Below are 22299 nucleotides of genomic sequence, written 5' to 3'. Positions count from 1 at the left end.
CATGTCATCCAATATTAATACTTTCTGCTCAAAAACCTTAAATATTAAACAAAGTCACACTTTCACATCTACTTCCTCCCTCCAGCTTATCCTGTGGTCAGTGATCCTGCGGCATCCTGCAGAAATCAGATTACGGGGCCACGTGGGGGGGGCCGGAGTGGAGGGGCAGAGGCTGTTACTATTGTACAGCCTTCACTTTGCCGAACCTCATTTTCGTGATCTTTGAGGACTTGGGAAGACTAGCTTCATTTTGGTTTTTGTACTGAACACAATGAAGTAAAATATATGAAAATACTTTATAACATAAAGCAATACTAAAACAAAAATATTTAAAAATAAAAACAAAACCAACCCTTCACTAGGTGCCATTGCCAGCCCTAGGCTCTCCATGATATAACCAGTTTTAATCAGGGCAAACCAGTTTTTCAACAGAGAGAGTAGCTGGAAGGGCAGAATATATTATCCCTTTTTTATATGAACAATACCTAATATCTTACCAGTAAGAATTTCTGTTGTGTCCCTTGATTCAACTTCTACATAAACTTACTCCTCCAAAGTAATAATACTGAATATCTATACACCATGCTTTCCTTTTTTTAATTTTTATTTTTTCCAGGAAGAACAATGGGTTATGATGAATTACCAACCCTTTCATGTTTACAGGGTCTTGTATTAAGCAAAATGTTGTTTTCACGTGAAGTTAACCTGAACCCCAGGGAACTACCTCAAACAAAGTAAGGTTCAGGTCACTCCAACATTCTGAATTTGACTTTAACTCCTGACACCCGTATGGGACCATTTGTTGCTTCCCACCTCAGCTGCACCTTAGCCCCGTAACTGTTCCAAAAACTCCCTTCTTACAAAGGCTAAATGTGCTAACTAGGCTACACCTTAAATTACTTGGTGCAAAGAAATAAAGGCTGTTGACTGAATCATCCATGATTAATCTTCAACATGTTTCTTTCCCAGATAACTATTTATTATGTATAAAGTAAACATGTTTATTAGTAGTATATTTTATTATATAAATCCTTGATTCCAAATATCCTAGATGAAGCGATATTAATAATGGCCTAACTGGACATTTTCAAAATTCACCATGGTCTTTGATATTCAGAATATCTGGATTCCCTACAATAGTATTTTTTCAAAAGTAACTGAGTATTTTTATATATTTACAGGGAATGTCATTCATGACTCTTCAGCTAAATGTTCATTTTTTTTCCCAGCCAAATAAACCACCTGTTTTAAAAGGCTGCTGGTATTTGAATAGCCATCTGCAACTGGTTTAATTATTTCATGTATTACCTACACAGGAAAGCAATTTTGGAGGTGGAAATAGATAACCTATATAAATTGACCAGCTTTCAAACTACTAAAGGGCTCCAAAGCTTAACAATAAGTACAGTAATAGAAAATGTCACTTTTTATGGAAAAGTTTTACTTTATTTTGTAAAAAGTAATGTTTTGAATATAGTTACTTTACTCTTTCAAAACAATGCAAGTACAATGATAAGCACTAAGTAAAAAGTACCCTGCTTTATGAACTTATTTTTAACCCACTGAAGGCAGCAACATGTGATCCAATTGTAAAACGTAACATGTATGCGTAAACACACACAACTGAACAGTTGTGAAAAATAGAGGATTAATCAAAATATTCTGTTTAAAAATATTAAATTCAAGTTATGTGGATCTTTTATGCATAAAAATCATATTGTATAATCAGACTGACTTTGCAACGGTCACTTCTGAAAAACAAAACTTAACTTTAGTTAAAAAGTTAAACTTGTAACTTCTCTTTTCCAAAGTACTTTCAACACTATGCTGTTCAAATTAAAATATTTTAACAATTTAGGCTAAAGAGATGTTATATAGTCCTTATCCCAAGAAATCTTGTGATGTATAAATAAATCTAAAGGAAGAAGGTAAAAAAAAATCCAATCTAGAAAATAATTTAATTAAGTAAAAGACAAAGTGTGATCTCAAATTATTATCATTTTTCCCCTCCCTATCATTTCTTTTCCTGTCGCCTTTTGCGACTGGGAATAACCTGTAGTGAGTTCACCTTGATCTATGTTTTCTCTCTTCTCTCTCGGTTGTGACATAGCTCAGGGAAGCATTAATATCACGCTCGCTATTTCACCAAACAGGAAGATCTAAACCCAAAGTCACTCCTGTCCCTGGGCTTCAATGAGTAACATTACAAAAGTGCCTAAAGTCTATACTTATTTCAGCAACAAAGTAAACTTCTGTAGTGATGTTCTCTGCACCGTTTTGTTGCCTTACTACCAATTAACCATTCAAAACAATAAAAACCTGAAATTCAAATTGCCTATAGAAGATGATCACTTAAAAGTTGGGAAAATGAGAAGTAACTATAGCCTCAACCACCTAAAGTCTCCCCTCCTCCATTCTTATATCACACAATTTATTTTTCTCATAATTATCCTAAAAAGAACCATTAACTTTTCACCTCTCCTGCATCAACAGTGCCCCGTATGCGTATCACCCTATCACCCGGGTTGGAAGCTCCGGAGGCAAACAGGACATCAATCAGCCTTGCCCTGCAAGTTCTCGGTCTGCACATCAAAGGTGGGCGCCTGGGCCGGTGGCGGCGCTGCGGCGCCCCCGGGCCTCGGGGAAGGCCCGGGGGCACACAGGGGAGTCCGCCTCAGTTTGATCACTCGGTGTGGGGTGGCCTTCTTGTCGGAGGGCAGAACCTTGGCTGAGGGGGGCAGCGAGGCTCCGTTTTCAGCGCTCCCCGTCCCGTGGGCAGCCGGGGAATGCCCGGGTACCTCGGCGCCCGCGGCGGACGGGGCTTTCGGCAGTGCAGAGCGCTGAGCTGTCGTCGCGCCCGAAGACTGGTTTGCCATGGCCGGCAACCAGGCCTGAAGGGCACTGGTGGAAGACACCCTGACTGCAGCCGAGTTCTTGACCTTAATCTGGGTGCTGGTGGAAGGCCCTAGAAACCTGACAGGCTTAGGAGCCATCTTACAGTTCACACCTTCTTCCTCGTCGCCGAACGCCGTCAGTCTCCTGCAAACACAGAAGCAGCCACTGTCAGCAGCTACATGTTCAGCAGCCCATGAAACCATCTCTAAAGTTCACCTTTACAGTGAACAAAAAGGCTTTCGTGAAGAATTAGAGTCAAGAGGTTTGTAAGTATCAACATACCTCATTTCTCATCGCCCACCAAGGTGAGTAAGTGAGTTAGCAAGTTTATAAAAGAGTGTTTCAACTTGAGCAGGCACTCTTTTAAAATCACATATAATACCAACATGTTAAAATTTGGAGATGAGTTGTTACATGAGAATTAAACCACATGACACTCTGTTCCCAAAAATCCTAATGTGATCCAGAGTATAACCAGAAATATCCCAAGTTGCTTTTCCCAGAACAGTAATTTCAAGCGATTTACTGGCGGGGGGTGGTCACAGTTAAATAAACTTGAGAAATGCTGCTGCATATTTTAGTCTCCTCTTGGAGTGTTAACATCTATATGAATACACAAAAGGTTCTGAGAAGGCGCACAGCGAGGGCACCTGTTTCACTTTGTTGGGTCATAGTTCCCAGTCATTCCGCAAAGATACTTTTGGCAGCCAGTAAAATTAGCACTCTACGGGACACATTTTGGAAACTGCTAAAACAGTCAAACCCATAGAAGAGTTAGATACTTTTTGAATTTGAGTAGTGGATAAAACTTCAAAGATTCCAAATGAGTTTTTCTTTCATTATAAAGCCCTAAAAGGGGGACATTGCTTTAAATGACTTTAAAACTATCAACCACTGTCAAAAACCTGCCCGTTCCTTCCACTGCTGCCCCCAGTTTCCCTTCGTGAAGACCACCTCCTGCACGCAAAGTCTAACCGCAACCCTCCGGGCCGCCTCTCTCTCACCTGGCCTTGTCATGTTTCCAAAGGCAAACAGAACCTAGTGAACTTTGATTCTTGGAAATGGGATAATAGCATGGTGATTTTAAAATTGCCCCATGTAGTAAAGAATGCAAATACAGTAATCCCTCCTTATCCTTGCTTTTACTTTCCATGGTTTCAGCTACCCACAGTCAACCATGATCCAAAAGTATTAAGTGGAAAATTCCAGAAATAAATAACTTGTAAGTTTCAAATTGCCTTCCATGCTGAGCAGTGTGATGAGACCTTGCAGTGTCCTACCCCCGCCCCACCGGGGACGGGAGCCCTCCCTCTGTCCAGCACATCCGCGCTGCGGGAAGCAGCCGTCTCGATTACCAGATCGGCTCCCATGACATCGCAGTGTTGTGTGCAAGTAACACTATTTTACTTGATAATGGCCCCAAAACACAAGAGCAGTAATGCTGGCAATTTGTATATGCCAAAGAAGGGCTGTAAAGTTCTTCTTTGAAGGGAGAGAGTGAAATTTCTTGACTTAAAAAGGAAAAACAAAAACATCATACACTGCGGTTGCTAAGATCTTCTATCATTGTATGTAGAAGAATGAATCTTCTACCCATGAAATTGTGAAGAAAAAATAAATTTGTACTAGCTTTGTTGTTACACCTCAAACTACAAACCTTAGGGTCACAGCGCATGTCAAATGCTTTGTGAAGATGGGTGGAAGACAGGAACAGAAAGCATGTTCCAACTGACGGCAACACATTGTGACAAAAAGCACTGAGCCTATGTAAAGACCTCAGCAAGGGATCCCCTGAAACAAGTGACAACAGGCCATTTATTGCAAGCAAGGGATGGTTATGCTGATTCAGAAGTAGGTTTGCACTGGAACATGTAAAAATTACTGAAGGCTGTGTCTTCTGATGAAGCTGCTGCCACATTTCAGGCAGAGTTAAGTGGACTAAGGAGAAAGGATATTATCCAAAACAAGTCTTCAAAAGCGATGAAACTAAAGAAGCATATCTAGGGTTTGGTACTATCCGCAGTTTCAGGCATCCACTAGGTGACTTGAAAGGGATCCCCCATGGATAATGGGAACTACTCTATAATGTATTAAGCCCTAAAACTCTGTTGAACATAAATAAATTTTATCTGGTGAATCAGATGGTTCTTTGGGACCTTACCAGTGCTTGTAAGTCATCATTATCATTATCCTGTTGATACATCAAAAATGATACTTAATAAAACCCCAGAGGAAAGACAATGAACACAGAGAAGAGTCTCTAAAACACCACTTCTGCTGCTTTGTTTTCTGTCCACATCTTTCACTAGACTCAAGACCAAGGTTTTTCAGTCTTGGCACCACTGCCATTTTGGGTCACATAACTCCTTGCTGTGGAGGCTGCCCTGTGCATTCTAGGACATTTAACAGTGTCTCTGGCTTCTACCTACTAGATGCCCGTGGCATTCCCTGTTCCACAGTGTGGTGACCAAAAATGTCTCCCAACACTGCCAAATATTCCCCGAGAGACAAAATCACCCCCAGCTGAGAACCACTACTCTAGGCCCAAATGATATTTGCTAAATGTAGGTTCAATGGGCAAAATAAATAATGATAACAAAATGAGGTCCTTTAAGAAAAAATATCTCTAACAAGAGATGATTAACTACCAAAAACTGAATAAACTCAGCATTTCTGAGAAAGATCCAGAGGACACAAGCACGAGAGCATTCTGAAAGTCACAGGGGCACTGAATCAAGTTCTAGAGCAGAAGACCAAGGAATCGGATCATCTGAAAGCCATGAATAATTCTGGGACTAAAAAAAGGAAGATGATTTTTAAATGTATTTAAAGCACAGTGAAAGACACACATGTGGAGTGAAATTAGTGCTAATAATTTTATAGAACACAAGAAAATACCATTAAATTAAAATGTCATTTGTGGCAATGAGAGGAAAAGGAATTCAGAATAAGTCAGGAAAAACTTCAAATATAAAGTCTAATAAACACATGTTTTGACTCTTGCCAATGAAGCCTAGATTTCACGTTTGTGGGGAAAACTACTTACCACAGCATTCCCGCTGTGCCCATTAGTGCTATTAAAATCACAGTCTCCCTAAAGTAACATACTGTAACCCAGTTTTAAAGAATGATTTGCACTTTTTACATAGTTTTGGTAACTTTGAATTTATCAAGATTTATATTTTGGGAGTAAGGCAGAATATTCACCTAGGTGATTAATAAACTTAGTAAGGTCAAAAACTATTGTTCATTTCCCCAATAAAGGCAGTAAAAATATAGGTCACAGATAAAAAAAAAAATCAAGAAACATCAACAAAGCACAGATAACCTCTTTCGAATTGGGGCCATGTGACGCAGGCTCCCAAGTAAAGGCCGCTCTTCCAGAGTCCAACATTCTATCAGCTCATGAGGTACCCGCCAGTAGCTAACACCTGGAAGATAGAAAGACATAATTAAGAGACCCTTTGTCCACTGCAACATGTCCAGAAACATTGTTTCGTATAACATAAGCCAGAAAGAGAGTTTGAGGTTCACACCTCCCACGTGATGCAGGGAGATGTGTCCACAAATTCCCTGGGCAGGTCTCCTCGGGGCCCTGCGCAGCTGAGAGTGTGCGGGCTGCTGGGGGCAGGCTCCGGAGCTTAGACCACCCGGGTCGGAATTTCCACTGTCACTTGCTAGTCACATGACCTTAGGAAAGTTATCTAACCTATCTGTGCCTCAATTTCCTCATCTGCAAAATGTTGACAATTATAATACATACTTCATAGGATTATTGTGATGATTAAGTGAATAAATAAATGTTAACTGCTTAGGACAGGGCCTGGCACAGGCTCAGCACTCAGGAGAGTTAGTTACCTTTATTGTAAGCCAGTGTTGATAGCAGTGTAAGGACTGGACAGTGGGGGTTCTAACACTTGTCCTGTCTACTTTACTGGGTTGCTGTGACCATCAAATCAGGTAAACTTCGGGAACCATTCTGTAAGAGGCAACCGCTATGTGCATATGAGATACTGCTACCCTAGGACTGCCTTTTCCAACAAGAATAATCTGAGTCAATATGTTAGGCCAAAATGCCAGTCAAATTCATTTCCATTTTTAAACCTGATATGTTTCTGATTTAAAGCTGAAAATGTATTCTTATGCACCTTAAAAACATTATGCTAAGTGAGAGAAGACAGACACAAAGGTCACATATCATATGATTTCACTTATAAGAAATATCCAGAAGAGGCAAATTCATTGAGACAGAGAGCAAACTAGAGGTTGCCAGGGGCTAAGGGCAGAGGCGAATGAGAAGTAGCTGCTTAATGGGTAAAGGGCTTCTTTTTGGGGTGATGAAAACATTTTAGAACTAGAGAGGGGTGGTAGTTACACAACATTGTCAATACCATATATGTCCCTGAAATGTATACTTTAATTCTGTTATGTGAATTTCACCTCAATTTTTAAAAACAACCATAAAAACTTATATATAGACTCATAAAGAAAAGCTTAAAATGTTGAACAAAAATTGTTTGGCATTAAAAAAATAACAGTGAAGTCTCAACAAGGGATTCAGTATCTTCTTTTTTATCATTAAAGGTCTGGTAATAATACACAACTTAGCAAGCTGAATATGTAAATTATTACATATAATAGGTATGTCCAATTCTTGAAGAACTCTCTGAACCTCATTTTAAGACAGTAACTTTCTGGAACTGCTTTATAATGCTCCCAAACCTACTTGTGCTACAAAAACATTCCCAAATCTCATCTATTAAGGGTTTTTTTTTCTCAGTCACATTCATTCATATATAATTTACAGAAAATAAAATTCACCCTTTTTAAGGTACGCAGTTCAATGACTTCTGATGAATGCATACAGTCATGTAGCCAAAGCACAGTCAAAATAGAACATTTCTATCGCCCCCCAAAAGGTCCTGGTTTTGTCATTTCCAGAGTGTCATATAAATGGAATCACACAGTATGTAATCTTTTGTGTCTGGCTTCTTTAGCTTGATGCTTTGAAGATTCATCCTTGTTGATATATGTATCAGTGATCATTTTTTTATGCTAAGTAGTATTCCATTGTATGGATATACCACTATTTGTTTTTAAAACTTCCACTTATTTCCTGCCTATAAAGTAATTCATATTCATTGTATAAAACTCTGAAAATATAGAAAAGTATATATAAGAAAATCAAAATCACTTCTAATCCTAAAATTAGAAACCATGATTTATGTTATTTTGATGTATTTCATTCTAGTCTTTTTTCTATTCATATGATATGCACGTAATGAAACACACTTGACATATAATTTTCTTTCTTGTTTTTGACCATTTCTTTTTTTATCATGAGCATTCATCTATAGCAGGAATTTTCAAACTTTTTCATCTTATGGCACACATAAACTAATTACTAAAATTCTGCAGCACACCAAAAAATATATATATTTTGCCAATCTGATAAAATAATAGGTATAATTTTGATTCATTCAGATGGCTATTGTTGTGTTGGCTATTGTCATTTTTTGAATACAATAATCTAAGGGAAAAGAGGTCAGTGTCCCTGACTAAATAGTCAGGTATTGCATGGTTTAAAAATTATTGTGGCACACCAGCTGAAAATCACTGATCTATGTAAAAAGTTATTCAAAATAATTTAAATAGCTATTTTATCCCATGGATATGCCAAAATGTATTTAACCCTCTATTATTGAAATTTAGAAGATTCTGGTCAGGATGGAGGCATACACAAACACAGCTCACCTCCTCACACAACCACATCAAAATTACAACTAAACTATAGAACAACCATCACTCAGAACCATCAGAAATCGAGTTGAATGGAAGTCTGAAAACTACAGAATTAAAGAAACCACATCCATCCAGACAAGTAGGAGGGGGAGAGATGCAGAATGGTCTAGTCCCGCACCCATGTGTGGTGGATAAAAATTCGGGAGAGATATCTTGAGAGTGAGGAATCTAAGTCCCACACCAGGACCCCCAGCCCAGCATTCCAATGCCAGGTCCCCAAAACTTCTGGCTGGAAAAACCACTGGGGACTGAGTCAGTGGAAGAAACTTCTAGAGTCCCAAGAAGTTCCTCTTAAAGTCCCCTCACATGAACTTACTCAGACTCACTCCCTCTGAGCTCCAGCACCAGGTTAGCAGCTTGAAAGGCACACCAGTGGCAAACAGGGAGGAACTAAAGTGTCTGGCATCAAGTCAAGAGCTGGAGGACAGCTTTATCCCACACAGAAAGGTAGACAGAGGCCACTGTCCCTCTTCTGAACCCTCCTCCCACAGAGCCACAGAACCAGCAGGCAGGTGCCATATCTGAGACTCCATCAACCTGGCTAACACTGTTCTCCCCACCCCGGAGATCCCCTGAGACTCCATCCCACCCAACTTACAGGCCCACCCAAACTGTTAACAGTGGCTTTTCCATATGAATGGCTGGTCTTAGCTCATGCTTCACAACTTCCTAAATCCTCTCAAACAAGCAACAGCTGGCCTCAGTGAGCCCCCAGCCTCTATACTTCTTACTAAGGTACCTCAGGCCCCACACCAGCAGCAACCAGCTTTGGAACACAGTTCAGTTTCACCTGGGAACCACCAAGCCCAGAACAAGTAGCAGCCATCTGCAGATTGCTTTATAGTTCATGCAGGGTTGCGCCAGGCAGAACACAGGTGGGGACTGACCTTGGCCTGCACCACCTGGACCAGTGCACCCAGTGGACAGCTATAGACAGCTATATAGCATGTTGGAGCACCACAACCCTGCCTCTGCACAGCTGATCCTCCAGTGGGGAGAGGATGGTGGTCAGTGGTCACAGCCAATCCTTGCAGCTGACTGGCCTGAGTAAATCCCTCCTATTGACCTGCCAACAGCAGCCAAGGCACAACTACAAGAGGAGAGTGTACACAGCCCATACGAAGGGCATACATCTAGTGCCCAACTTGGGTGATAGGGGAGACTGTGTAGCTGGACCCTACAGGACACCTACTACATTAGGCCACACTACAAAGACAAGGAGTCATAGCAGCTCTACCTAATACATAGAAAAAGACACAAGAAGGCTGCCAAATGAGATGACAAAGAAATATGGCCCAAACGAAAGAACAGATCAAAACTCCAGAAAAAGAGCTAATCAAAATGGAGATAAGCAATCTATTAGATGCAGAGTTTAAAACACTGGTTATAAGGATATTCAGGGAACTTAGTGAGGACATCAATAGCATAAAGATCTGGTCAGAAAGGAAGGATACACTAATTGAAATAAAGAACAATTTAGAGAGAAACAACTGTAGTGTGGATGAAGCCAGGAGTCAAATCAATAATTTGAAACATAAGGAAGCAAAAAACAACCAATCAAAACAACAAAAAAACATGGATAGTGCAAGCAGCCTCTGGGACTTCAAGCATTCCAACATTCACATCATAGAGGTGCCAAAAGGAGAATAGAAAGAGCAAGAAATCTATTTGAAAAAATAATGAAAGAAAACTTGCCTAATTTGGTGAAAGACATAGACATGCAAGTCCAGGAAGCACAGAGAGTTCCAAACAAGATGGATGCAAAGAAGTCCACTCTAAGACACATCATAATTAAAATGCCAAAGGTTAAAGATAAAGGTAGAATCTTAAAAGCAGCAAGAGAAAAGCAGTTCCCATAAGACTGTGAGCTGATTTCTCAAAAGAAACTTTGCAGGCTAGAAGGGATTGGCAAGAAATATTCAAAGTCATGAAAAGCAGGAACTATAGCCAAGATTGCTCTACTCAGTAAAGATATCATTTATAATCAAAGGGCAGATAATGAGTTTCCCAGACAAGAAAAAACTAAGAGTTCATCATCACCAAACCACTATTATATGAAATGTTAAAGGGACTTATTTAAGAAAAAGAAAAAGATCAAAACTATAAACAATAAAATGGCAATAAGTATCTATCAACAATGAGCCTCAGAAACAAACTAAGGAAACAAGAAGAACACAGACAGAATCATGGAAAGAGAGCATTTTGATGGTTGCCAGATTGGGGGTGTGGGGGGATGGGTAAAGAGGTGAGGAGGTTAAGAAGTACAAATAAATAGTTACAGAATAACCATGGAGATATAAAGTACAGTATAGGAAATGGAGTAGCCAAAGAACCTACATATGACCCATGGACATGAATAATGGTGTGGGGATTGCCTGCGGGAGTGGGGGGTATTGGGTGGAGGGGGTCAAAAGGGGAAAAATTGGGACAACTGTAATAGCATAATCAATAAAATATAATTAAAAATGAAAAAAATTCAGATTCTTCTTATTTATCTATAATGAGTAATGCTTAATTGAATATCTCCGTTCTTAAGTCTTTTCTGCATTTGATTATGTCCTTAAGGTAGACTCCTAGAAGTAGAATTCCTAGGTCAAAGAATACAAACAAGTTTGATGCAATTGATATGTACTGATTACTTTTTTAAAAAAGTAATAATTTTTACTCCTGCCAAGAATGTATGAGATCTTTACCAACCTGGCACACAAATAAGAGTTGTCATTTAATGAACATTTCATTGATAAAAAATGAGTTTGAACCTCCTGCCACATGTTTTCTTTTTGGGAATTTTATGCTAATGAACGCTGCACATTAATTTGTAGTAGGAATGGATTTGATTTTTTCTTTTTTTTTTAAAGGATTTTATTTATTTATTTTAGAGAGAGGTGAAGGGAGGGAAAAAAAGAGGGAGGGAAACATTGAGGTGCAAGAAATACATGGATTTGTTGCCTCTGCACACCTCCAGCTGGGCACCTGGCCCACAACCCAGGCATGTGGCCTGACTGTTAGTTGAACCACCAGCCTTTCAGTTCACAGGCCAGCTCTCAGGCCACTGAGCCACACCAGCCCGGCCTGATTTTCTAATCAATTAAAATAAATCCTCTCTATTAAGGCTATTCTTTTTCCAGTTAATGTAACATTATTTGTCCTAGTTTTTATTAGTCTTTTAATTTTATTTTTTGTTTTAAATGTTATGTTTTAAATACTTTAAATATTATGTAATTGAATTTATTGATTTAATTATTTATTTTAAGCTTATCATTTCTTTCCCTATGAAGAAATCAACTTTTTGCTTAAATTCCCTTTTAGTTTATTATAGTTTCGTTTTTCATTTATAAATATACTCAGGATCATTTTGATAAATGATGCAAGGTTAAAGTTGTTTTTTCTCAAACATACTTCTCAATTACTTATTAAATAATGTCTTTTTTCATTGCTATTTAGTCAATCAACCATGTGACCTTCTTATTACATAGTACTTTTATTCTTATAACTTTATTAGGGTTTACTATTGAATTCTGCATCTATTTTTATACCAGAAACGTGGTTTTTATTATCATTATCCATAGCATGTTTTACTATCAAACAGAGTTATAGTCATTCTTCTCATGACCTCTACTTCCGAAAATGTTCTTGGCTATTTAACCTGTTTATTCTTTCAAAGGAATTTTAGAATCACTTCAAGATTCCCAAAGAGTCCTACTGATATTTTAGTACGAATTGTGTTAAACTTACAATGTAATCTAGGAAGAACTGAAATCTTTGTAGTATTCAGATTTCCCATTCAGGACCATCATATGCCTCATCATAATTTTCATGTCTTCTTTTTTTATATAAATAGATCAATGGATAAGTACATTTTAGCAATTTTATTCATAAAACACTCAAGTATTTCTTAGGAAAGTCCTAGCTATTTTTTGTTTTATTTATTGTTCTTGTTATAATGAGATTTCCTCCTATAATTTCTAATTTATCACAAGTAAGCTGCTCTTTGTTTACATATATTGTACCCAGCTACTTAAGTCTACTCAACTCATCATTTAAATATCTTTATTTGATTCTTTTGAGTTTTCTAAAAAGACATGTTGTCCACAAATAACAATAGCACTCTTCTTCCTTCCAACTGGTCTTTCTCTTACTTCTGTTTCCTGCCTTATGGCTTTTCCACAGACCTTCCAGAACTTTATTAAATAATAATGATACTCCATTACATGCCTTCTAAAACGTTAAAAGTAGCTGCACACTTTGTAAAAGTCAGGGACCCCAGCTCTCTGCCGCAGCTTCCTAAGTCAGTAGAGAAAGAAGCCCAGCCAGGCCTTCCCAAAGCCTCCTGGGCAGCCCGCCAGCCCAGAGGCACAAAAGAAGACACAGAACACCATGAGGTTTGTTCCTCAACTTAAATCCAAGTGTCTCAAAGTCAACTAAATCTAAAATAATAAGCTTAAAGAGAATAGCACGTCTTTTATTATACTTCATCCTGTCTGCTTGAGGGGTATGAAAAGGAAAGACAAAAGAACAAAAGTGGCAGAGGCAAACATGAGAAAAGAAGGAACGGTGGATGTTAACACTAGCACACCGCCTAAAGGAGGAACAGCTGATGTAGTTCTTAAAGCCCCCTTTTACTCCTTTTATTCAGTTTTACGTGAGTGGCCATCAGTGTTTCTATCAGCCCTTTTAAAATCATTTAAGGGCTGAGATGTATGCTATTTATCTTTGGACCCATTTTTAAAATTTAGTATAGCACCTGCACTTAACACTCAATAAATGCTTATTAATTAAGGGGAAAAAATAACTTGGGCATAAAACAGTTAATCCTCCATGATCCTTAAGCAAGTGGCATGGTCTCTCTGAGATTCAGTTTCTTCATCAATAAAATGGTAAATAGCATAGAAGGTTATTTTAGGATTGGGATACTGAATGTAAAATACATTATCACACTGGATATTAAACAGCATTATTATTACCAACTCTCATATAAGCAGTTTGGTAAAAATGGCCACATTTCCAAATGTGCATTTAAAGATTATTTTATTGTTTTATAAGGGCTCTTTAGACCTTTTACCCAGCATTATTTTCATTTCCTCTGTCTCTCTCTTTTTTTTTTATTATACATTTTATGCTTAATTTAGAGGCATAGTTCCTAGGACAATGCTAGATACACAGTTGGTGCTAAGTAAAGTCTTGTTTAATTGAACTAAATAAGCATAACTAAGAGAAGCATAAGTTAGGTTACTGGATTATAAACTATTAATAATATCAAGCAACTCATCAGGTTTAACGATTTATAAGTAAATTATTGCAATATTACCATGACATGACAAATACCTGGGCCCACGTACATATACACACAAAATACTTTCTTGAAAAAAGAAATTCTCATTTAAGGTACTTTGTCTTACTAAGGATAAGTCTACCTTCTGCCATGAAATAAAAGAATGGTACAGTACCTTTTCCTTCCCAGGCATCAAAAGCATCCATCATTTTCTTCAATTCTGCTACTGAATAATAGCTCCAAATGTATTGAACATTATTTCCCGCCTCTCTAGAAATATTGCAAAAGGTAATGAAAATATACTACCTAGGTATAAATGTGTGTGTGTCTGTGTGTGTGTGTGTGTGTGTGTGTGTGTGTGTGTGTATGGCTAATAGACAGTAAGTGCTTATTCATTAAGGAAAAGGTTTGTTCTGTGACCTTTAAGCACACATATATATTAGTATATACTATATGAGTATAATATACTATATGAATATACTAACCTACATTTGATCTCTTTTATGGTTGTAAAGTTGTTGTTAATTTCACAATGTAGACAATGCAAACAAATCAACAAATCTTTAAAATAACTTTTCTAAAAAAAACCACCTAACTCCAGTAAAGTTAGAAAGACTCAACTTTGACTAAAACTTTCCTAGCACTTTGGCAGGCGATTATATATCCTATATAGAAACATCTCTGCCTGTAATGAATTCAGACAATGACAACACATTTAATTACCTAAAAAACAAACTCATGTGATCATGCATTAGTCATTAATATGTGCCCCAATCCAATATCCCAGAGAATCGTTTTTTTTTAATTTTGCTAAGTGAATAGACCAGTATAAATAAGATTACAGGGAAAATATTAAGAGAATCGCCCTTAAAAATTTAACGTGTTACAGTGATAGAATTTTAAGGCTGGGAGGGACCAGGGAAGTCTTTCATCATTTCTCAGAACAGGCATCAAGGCACAGGCCAGTCCTGGGCCACTCAGAGGGCCTGCTGATTCCTTGGCCAGTCCACCTGCCTGTAGACTACAGTCGAAACTCAGGCACGTGGCTTTGCTTTTCTTTCTTTTCTATCTTTATAAAGGCTCACAGGGGATTCTGATGTCCACTCCCAGCTGAGAAGCACAGTAACAGACCACAGAGATGGCTCATAGTTTATATATGTGTGAAATGGTCTTAATTATAACTCCCCTGGCAGCAGGCCCATCTCGACAGCTCTGAAGGCCCATTTTGCCCGTGCAGAGGTGTCAATGGTCTCTTCTTCTCAACCACAAGGTCCATTCAGTAACACCTCGTAGAAAAGGCCAAGGCTTAATTTTGTTCCTTTTCATTTTTAAATATGGAAATATGGACATACCTTTTAAAAATGCTTTTACTGTGAATTCTTCCTCCCAGCTGCTTATCAATAGCATCTGTTCCATCAGTTTTTGTGGAATATACACCGATAATTCTACTCTCACAGCTGGCACCAGATGTGTTAAGATAGTGGAGAACCCAAACTGTTGGTTTATTGCAAACTAAACCATACGAATCACAGAAGTCTGTTAAAGCCTGGAGCAAAAAAATATATACATATCAATTTGAATTTAATTCTGGAAAGTAATTTTTAATAAAAAATTAATTTGCTGTTACTTTCATGTATAGCTGCAATTTCAGTTGGTCGTAAGTGAAATAAAAAGATTATAACTAGTCTTTATGCCTTTAAAAACCAAACATGCATATGTTGAATTTGGAGTGGGGAGCAAATCACAAAAAAGCACCGCCCAAAAACCCAGCATATTTTTATCTAGAGAATCCTTTTCCACATGGTAATTACATTTTATTTCAAAATCACTTTTAATATTAAAACCTTTACATAATAACTAAGAGTTAGACCTTTTTACTTTTCCCTTTATTTCCCCCCAAATTCCCCATTTGACTCCATCTTCCTTTCATCTTTTACTGACTAGCCCCGTGGTTGATGCTTATTTTTAAATCCAAATCCAATCATGGATTTGGCAGATTTTAAGTTGCTCTTTTACACTGCAAAATATGAATATACAACTCAATACATAGTGTCTGAGCTCATTTGGCACTTATCCACCTAGTTATTCATTCACTTGAATATTAAGTATCTACTATGTGCTGAGCACTGTCTAAGGCCCTGGAAGTTCAATGGTGAGCAAGAGACAGGGTCCTGCCCCTCGCAGAGTTTACAGCTAATGCAGAAGCCAGTCATTAAATAAGTGCTACTAGATGAGCCTGCGAGGTGCTCAGGGGCACAGAGGGGGAGGGCGCTGCTGGTGGGGTGGCAAGGGCCTTCCCTGGGAAAATGGCATCATTATTGCTGTGAGGACCATAAGGACAGGCACAAAATTTTTTTTGTCTGTTACATCCCAAGTGCCTGGAATAGTGCCCGAAAGAGTGCCTGACCCAAAGGAAATAATTAATATTTACAGACTCAGTGAATGAAAATAGGACCCTGATATGTCTTGTATGTTCATTTAATATCTCTATCTAACTCCTATATCGGCTTTTAACTTTATTACTTGCACACTTTTCACAACTATATTATAAACTGTTCAAGGACAAGAATTATATGTTGTATTTCTTTGTGCCCCACACAGTCTCTAGAACATTGCTCCATATGCCAAAAATATTTGAAATAAACATGTTGGTAGATAGAATGAATGTATGCATGCTGTGTCCTTTCTGCACTCAAACCGGGGATAAAAGACTACAGAGTTGGGACTTCAAAAGATGAATGTTAACCCACCCCAACCTTCCAGTTAAGCTTTTTTAGCCCCGTTCTGCAGATGTGGCAAATTTATAAATAACTCCAGTGGCAGAACCCATACAATCATGCTAATTCCTGAAGGGGATCTGGAACCAAACCAACTTTCTCTTTACGTTCTATTCCTAATAACCACAGCATCAGACTGCTCTCTTTAAAACTACTATCCAAATCAAAGAATTCATACCAATGCAGATCAGTTTTCACTATTAACAATTATCTTGGAAAAATATTTTTCTTAGATGTCCAAAGGTATTAATAGCAAACATAATATGTAACAATAAGGCAAAAATAGGTAAGTTAGTAGTAAGATCTTTAAAATGTCATTTAAAGTAGAAGCATCTTTAAAAAGATTTACTGATCTCAAAGTGAATTAATCAAACTGTTTCAACTAAGTGACAAACTCTAAACTCACTAAGCTTAACTGGAAGGTTGGGGTGGGTTAACATTCATCTTTTGAAGTCCCAACTCTGTAGTCTTTTATCCCCGGTTTGAGTGCAGAAAGGACACAGCATCATGCGTACATCAGGTAAGAGATTTTATACAATCTTTTACTCATTATGATCATTCTTTTAAAAAACCATTTCACTAAACAAAATACCACTATACCTTCAAATACTATAGTATTGTTCTTAACTTTAAAAAAAAAAAAAAAGACTTCAAGAGAATAACAGTTCTATAAAATAGCCATCAAAAAGTGTTAAATCTTCAATGAAGAATATAAACTCCATAAACCTTTGAGTAACACACCTTCCTAAAATAGAACTTTGGCCTTAAAAAATTACCAGGAGTCATTAAGAAATGTGTCTTCAAAAATTACAAGGTAAAACTGTCTCATGTTTGGTTTATGTGAAAACACAGACTATGCAAAATAATACACATTGCTTTGTGCATAATAAATATATATATGTAAACATATATATATTTTAAAACTGAAGAAAATGCCAAGACCTTTTTAAGTTCTATATTTGACCTTAAAGAATATGTCTCCATTTCATTGGCCAAGTGGTCAGACAGGCTGTACGGATAAGGGATGCCAAAGTAATCAGCCTCTTCCTGCAGAGCAACGCGGGTTTGCTCATCTGTGGGAATGTGAACTTCTCCATGAAGATAATCCAAAAGGTATTTAAAGAGATGTCCATCACGGTCAATAACACAAGCCCCTAGAAAATATTTAGTTCAAAAATAATTGCACAGATACATATGACCATTGACAAAATTTCAGCATGTCAACCTAAGATCAGGCCAAGGGAGAAATGTTTCTCACAAGAAAGTTTACATCTAGTATTCATATAGGTTTAGTCAGACTTGATGGTCTGCTGCATTCTCACCTACCATGTAGGAACATGTACTCTGAGCTCCGTTTGGATTTTTGGGTGCAATGACCACATTCCCACTATGGCCAATGCAAAAGCCATGGAGACCTCAAACTGCAGGTAGAAATGGAAGCTTACCCCTAACTCCTGCCCCACTGGGCCAGGAAAGGCCTATGGCTCCTCTCTAATGAGGGCTTGCAGGATACTTGCTACTACGTCCAGCATTTGTATTGATTTGTAGCACTAACATAGAAGCCCAGGGTTCCCAGCTCCAGGCATGCCATGTATTTGCAGTTATTAGATTAGTCCTTCTGTACTGTGAAAATCTAAACTTTAAAAAACAAATGCTATGCTGGTACTACTTTATGGTAAAATGTTTTTCTTAGGCCATTTAGCAGAATTTTAAAAACACTTCTGTGTGAGGTTGCTCAGTAATTCCTTTTCTCCCTTGATTAGTTTAAAAACTAAGATATTAAGAAAGTAAAACTTGGGGACAGGCAAATAATTCAATCTCTTGCTTACCATCTTTTACCAGCAACCTTTCTGTCTAGATGGACAAGCCCTGGGCACCAGCCATCAGGGAGTTTGCCATGCTTTCTACTGCCATTCAGCAGGCAAAGCAATCTCTCAAGACCCAGGGTTTACTAAAAGCCTCTCATGCTCATGACCCCTCAGTCCCTTCCGTCTAACACAGAAGCACGAATGGGTTCCATGAGCCCCGGAACCTCTAAGAAGTGCAAAAAGCCTTACTTCCAGCTAGACCAGGTGACGGGTTTAACACTAACTACACGAACAATGACTACGCTGTTAGTTTTGAGGGCAACTACTTTTTCCAGAGACACATATTTTTTTATTTGAAAACCCCAAAAAGAAATCAGCCTTAATACCTTTATCCAAGGAATTTCATGAATGTAACAACTTTCAAAAGATCATTAATCCCTATAATTAGGTCCTGGTTGGCCTTCACACACTCTCACTTTTTTGTCAACTTTCAGCAAGACCATCACAGATTCTAGAAACTGGTATTTAATAAATCTCCATTCAGTCCTAATGGTCCCACCAATTAGTAAACTAACCTAATATTTGTAATTAGGAAAATCAAAAGGGATTTAAACTAGACTCCTATTTTAATGAATATTCGTGATCACGCTTACAGATAGTAGACATTTACCTGATTCATCTGTTTTTAGAGGAAAACGACCACTGAACATGGATGCCAGCATGGAGTCCTTAAATCGGCACAAGGACTCACGCCTGGCTGTGTAAATACAGCCACCCACGTTCAGTCGAAGAATATCTAACATCTCTTCTTCTGCCTTGTGGCCTTCCATTGCACCTACCGACACCTGAATTTTTCCCTCGAAACTTTCAGAAACTGCAGAACAATAGTGGTCCTGGTCCCCCTCTGTAAAAACAAAGGACAATCACCACTGACATTTCCAACAATAGATAATAAAATAAATACATTCTAATGTTATTTCAAATAAGTTTTTCAGCACTGGCAATATCGAACTGAAGGATTTTCTATAACACGAAAGAAGTTTGAGATATGCTGAGAATCTGGAAAACTTTGGCTCAGACTATTACCAGCTAAATCATAGCTGTTGAGATGACTGTCTAAAGAATTAAATTATGTATTGCCTATCATATGTACTGCAACAGTGGGATGTGCTTATGACCTTGAATATTCCCGTATCTTTTTAAATTACAGTAAGTCTGAGGGAGCTAGCTAGACTGCAGAGGACACGTGCACCATGGGATGAGGCTGTTAGGCTCCGTCACTTACTAGCTCTGGGACCTCGGGCAAACACTTCGTCTTCCTCTACCCCTGTCCTCATCTACAAAATGGATATAGGGATGGTGCCTACCTCCAAGGACTATCAGGGGAATAATTGACAAAACATATAAAAAGCATACAGAACGGTCTGTGGCTCAAAGTCAGTACTTAATAAATATTACCTATAATGATATAAATTTTACCATAAGGTGTATACTAGGGATTTGATATTGGCTCTGGAGACAAAAGAACAGAAATTATTACAATAAAAATGGTTATTGTAATTCTTAAGTTACGTAACTAAGGAAGATATAATTTACCAACTGAGATCAGAATCCTATGCATGCCAGTTGCCAGACTGGTCCAGAAGAACAACAAATAACATCTCTAAGTCACCTGACTTCTTCACTTTAAAATGGCTGAAGCTTTCGAGCAGTTTTAAGAACTTAACTTCTTAACCAGTCCTGGGAATGGATGAACCACAGGTGATTGTGGCATTTCTATGTAACCTAAAACAATCCTGTGATGAAAAAAAATACTCCCAAGTTAAGATCCACCACATCTACACATTCCATAGCAAGTGTAAAATGAGCCAAGAGCCTCAACTGTATCCATGGCAATTCACTTTTACTATGTGATCAGTTCAGATCCTTTCATAGATGCCCCAATTTTTCCAGTCTCCAGTGAAAAGGGGGAAGGAGACCATTAGTCTGAGGAAAACCGTGTGTGTCAAACATGGCCAGTTGACAGAAACTATTATAGATCAGTGACCCAGCTTTCCAACACCACTTACGGACGTGCCTTCCTGAGCTACCTATAGGTCCTGGGAGCAGCCCTGCAATGATCCAGGTGAGAGAACCACCTTTGAGGCACAGGAGACAACTGGTGCATGCCGCCCCAGTTCCCAACTCCCTGCAATCCTATGTATTCTTCAAAGGCCCAGACAAATCTCACTACTTGCATAGCCTTCCCAGTCACCCCCAAGATAGAATCTTTGCACAATTCTCAAATACACTTTATACCTCTGCCTACATTTTACCTCACTGGTTTAATCTCTAGTTTGGTGGAGTGTAAGCCCCTGGAAGGCAGGGCCTGTGTCACTCTTAATAATTCCCATTTACTGAGTGCTTACTATGTGCTTCCCGCTGTAGGAGACAGCTGGCAGACGTTACCTAATTCACACAAAAGCCCTATTGGATATGACCTACTGCGCCTATTGACAGATGAGAATACTGGGGAAAGAAATAGAACGATGTGTGCAGGGTCTGTACTAACGCTGCCCCGCTAGCAAGGGATGCAGACAGCTCCAACCCTGGTCAGCAGGACTAACTCCAAGCTCTTCCTGCTGCACCCCACACTGCCTCCTTCAGCACTGCTTCACGCCCAACCCCTCCCCAAGGCTCCTGACGCGGGCACTGCACGCCGAGCATCACAGGAGCACAGCAGCACCCTCAGTGCGAGGGTTTAACACATAACCCCTGCCTCAATCAGTCTCTCCTAAGGCAGAGGACCACCTCCGTTTCAAGTCCAGTCACAGCGCCCCATACTCAAATGCATCCACTTGGGCGTCCTACTGTGTCGGAAGTGCCCTGCCCTCTGGGGAAGTGTCCCCAAAGTGAGGTTCTGTGACCCGCTATATCAAAACCATCAGGAATGCCTGCTGAAATGCAGATTCCCGGGCCACGGCACGAGGTCCGGTTCAGAAAGTGTGAGGGGTCGGTAGTCTGCCCGCGGACCCACTTGGAGAAGCGCTGCTCAAGGAATTCGCGCTTCTCCCACGAGGTGGGATGAAAGGGGCTGGGACACCAGAGAGCGGCGCAGGAGTCTCCCCGCGGCCCGGCGACCAGTGAATCGGCCCCAAGCCCGATCCCGCAGTCCCGGCCGCCTGTGTTATCGGCGCGGCGCGGGCCCTTTCTCGGGGCGCCCTGCCGCCTCCCGGGCCCCCGGCCCACCCGGAGCCCAGATCTCCGCACTGGCGAGACCGGGTAGGCAGCCTCCCAGACTGACCTGCGGCCAGCCCGGCCCTCGGCGCGGCCGCCGGACACTGCGGGGCCCCCACTCGGAAGCGAGCGCCTCCTCCTCGGCCCTGCAACTCTTGAAGCAGCGCGGCTCCAGCAGCGCCCCCGTGCGGGCCGGCCCGGCCCCGCATTGGCGTCCGGGACACGCCCTGCCCCGCCCCCTTACTGGTCCCACCCAGCCAGCGCCCCGCCCCCGAACTGGTCCGCCCAGTCTGCGTTCCGCCTCAGGACTGGTCCCGCCGGGCGCGCAGTCACCGCCTGCCATTGCAAAGAAAAGACCGGCAAAGAGACACGGAGTGGACGCCAAGGCCGTTCAGCGGTGCTCCTAAATATGAAGAAAAGAACACTGAAGTTGCGACTGTCTGGGGTCATTTCATGAGTGATAAGAATTACGATGGGTTAGGTTTTCGCACCCCCAGGTGAGAGCCCTTCCCGCCACACGGCTGCTTGC

The 22299-nt window shown here is 39.8% G+C and overlaps 1 protein-coding gene across 1 annotated transcript; it reads right to left on the bottom strand.

The window, feature by feature from the left end:
* Nucleotides 1–1826: 1826 nt before the first annotated feature.
* On the bottom strand, nt 1827–21948 carry KCTD18 (potassium channel tetramerization domain containing 18). Its single transcript, XM_054586214.1, has 7 exons — nt 21838–21948; nt 19225–19458; nt 17689–17900; nt 15322–15515; nt 14145–14239; nt 6224–6326; nt 1827–3039 (listed from the first exon to the last, which is right to left on the bottom strand). The coding sequence occupies exons 2-7, from the start codon at nt 19382–19384 to the stop codon at nt 2553–2555; spliced, it is 1251 nt and encodes a 416-aa protein (XP_054442189.1). The 5' UTR covers nt 19385–19458; nt 21838–21948; the 3' UTR covers nt 1827–2552.
* Between the last annotated feature and the right edge of the window lie 351 nt (nt 21949–22299).

Source organism: Pteronotus mesoamericanus, unplaced genomic scaffold (assembly GCF_021234165.1).
Source record: "Pteronotus mesoamericanus isolate MK-2021 breed Mesoamerican mustached bat unplaced genomic scaffold, CSHL_Meso_final contig_90, whole genome shotgun sequence".
NCBI lineage: Eukaryota > Metazoa > Chordata > Mammalia > Chiroptera > Mormoopidae > Pteronotus > Pteronotus mesoamericanus.
The sequence above is the reverse complement of the archived record's forward strand: the minus strand, read 5'-3'. Positions and strand labels throughout refer to the sequence as shown.

What these genes read in the sequence shown, in the direction of transcription:
- KCTD18 (XM_054586214.1), bottom strand. Translation starts at nt 19,384, where the DNA reads ATGGAAGGCCACAAGGCAGAAGAAGAGATGTTAGATATTCTTCGACTG. An exon ending in CAAATATAGAACTTAAAAAG is followed by an intron (nt 15,516 to 17,688) that starts GTCTTGGCATTT and finishes TTTTTGCTCCAG; the next exon opens with GCTTTAACAGACTTCTGTGA. An exon ending in ATGGCCCCAATTCGAAAGAG is followed by an intron (nt 3,040 to 6,223) that starts GTTATCTGTGCT and finishes CTGTGTTTGCAG; the next exon opens with GAGACTGACGGCGTTCGGCG.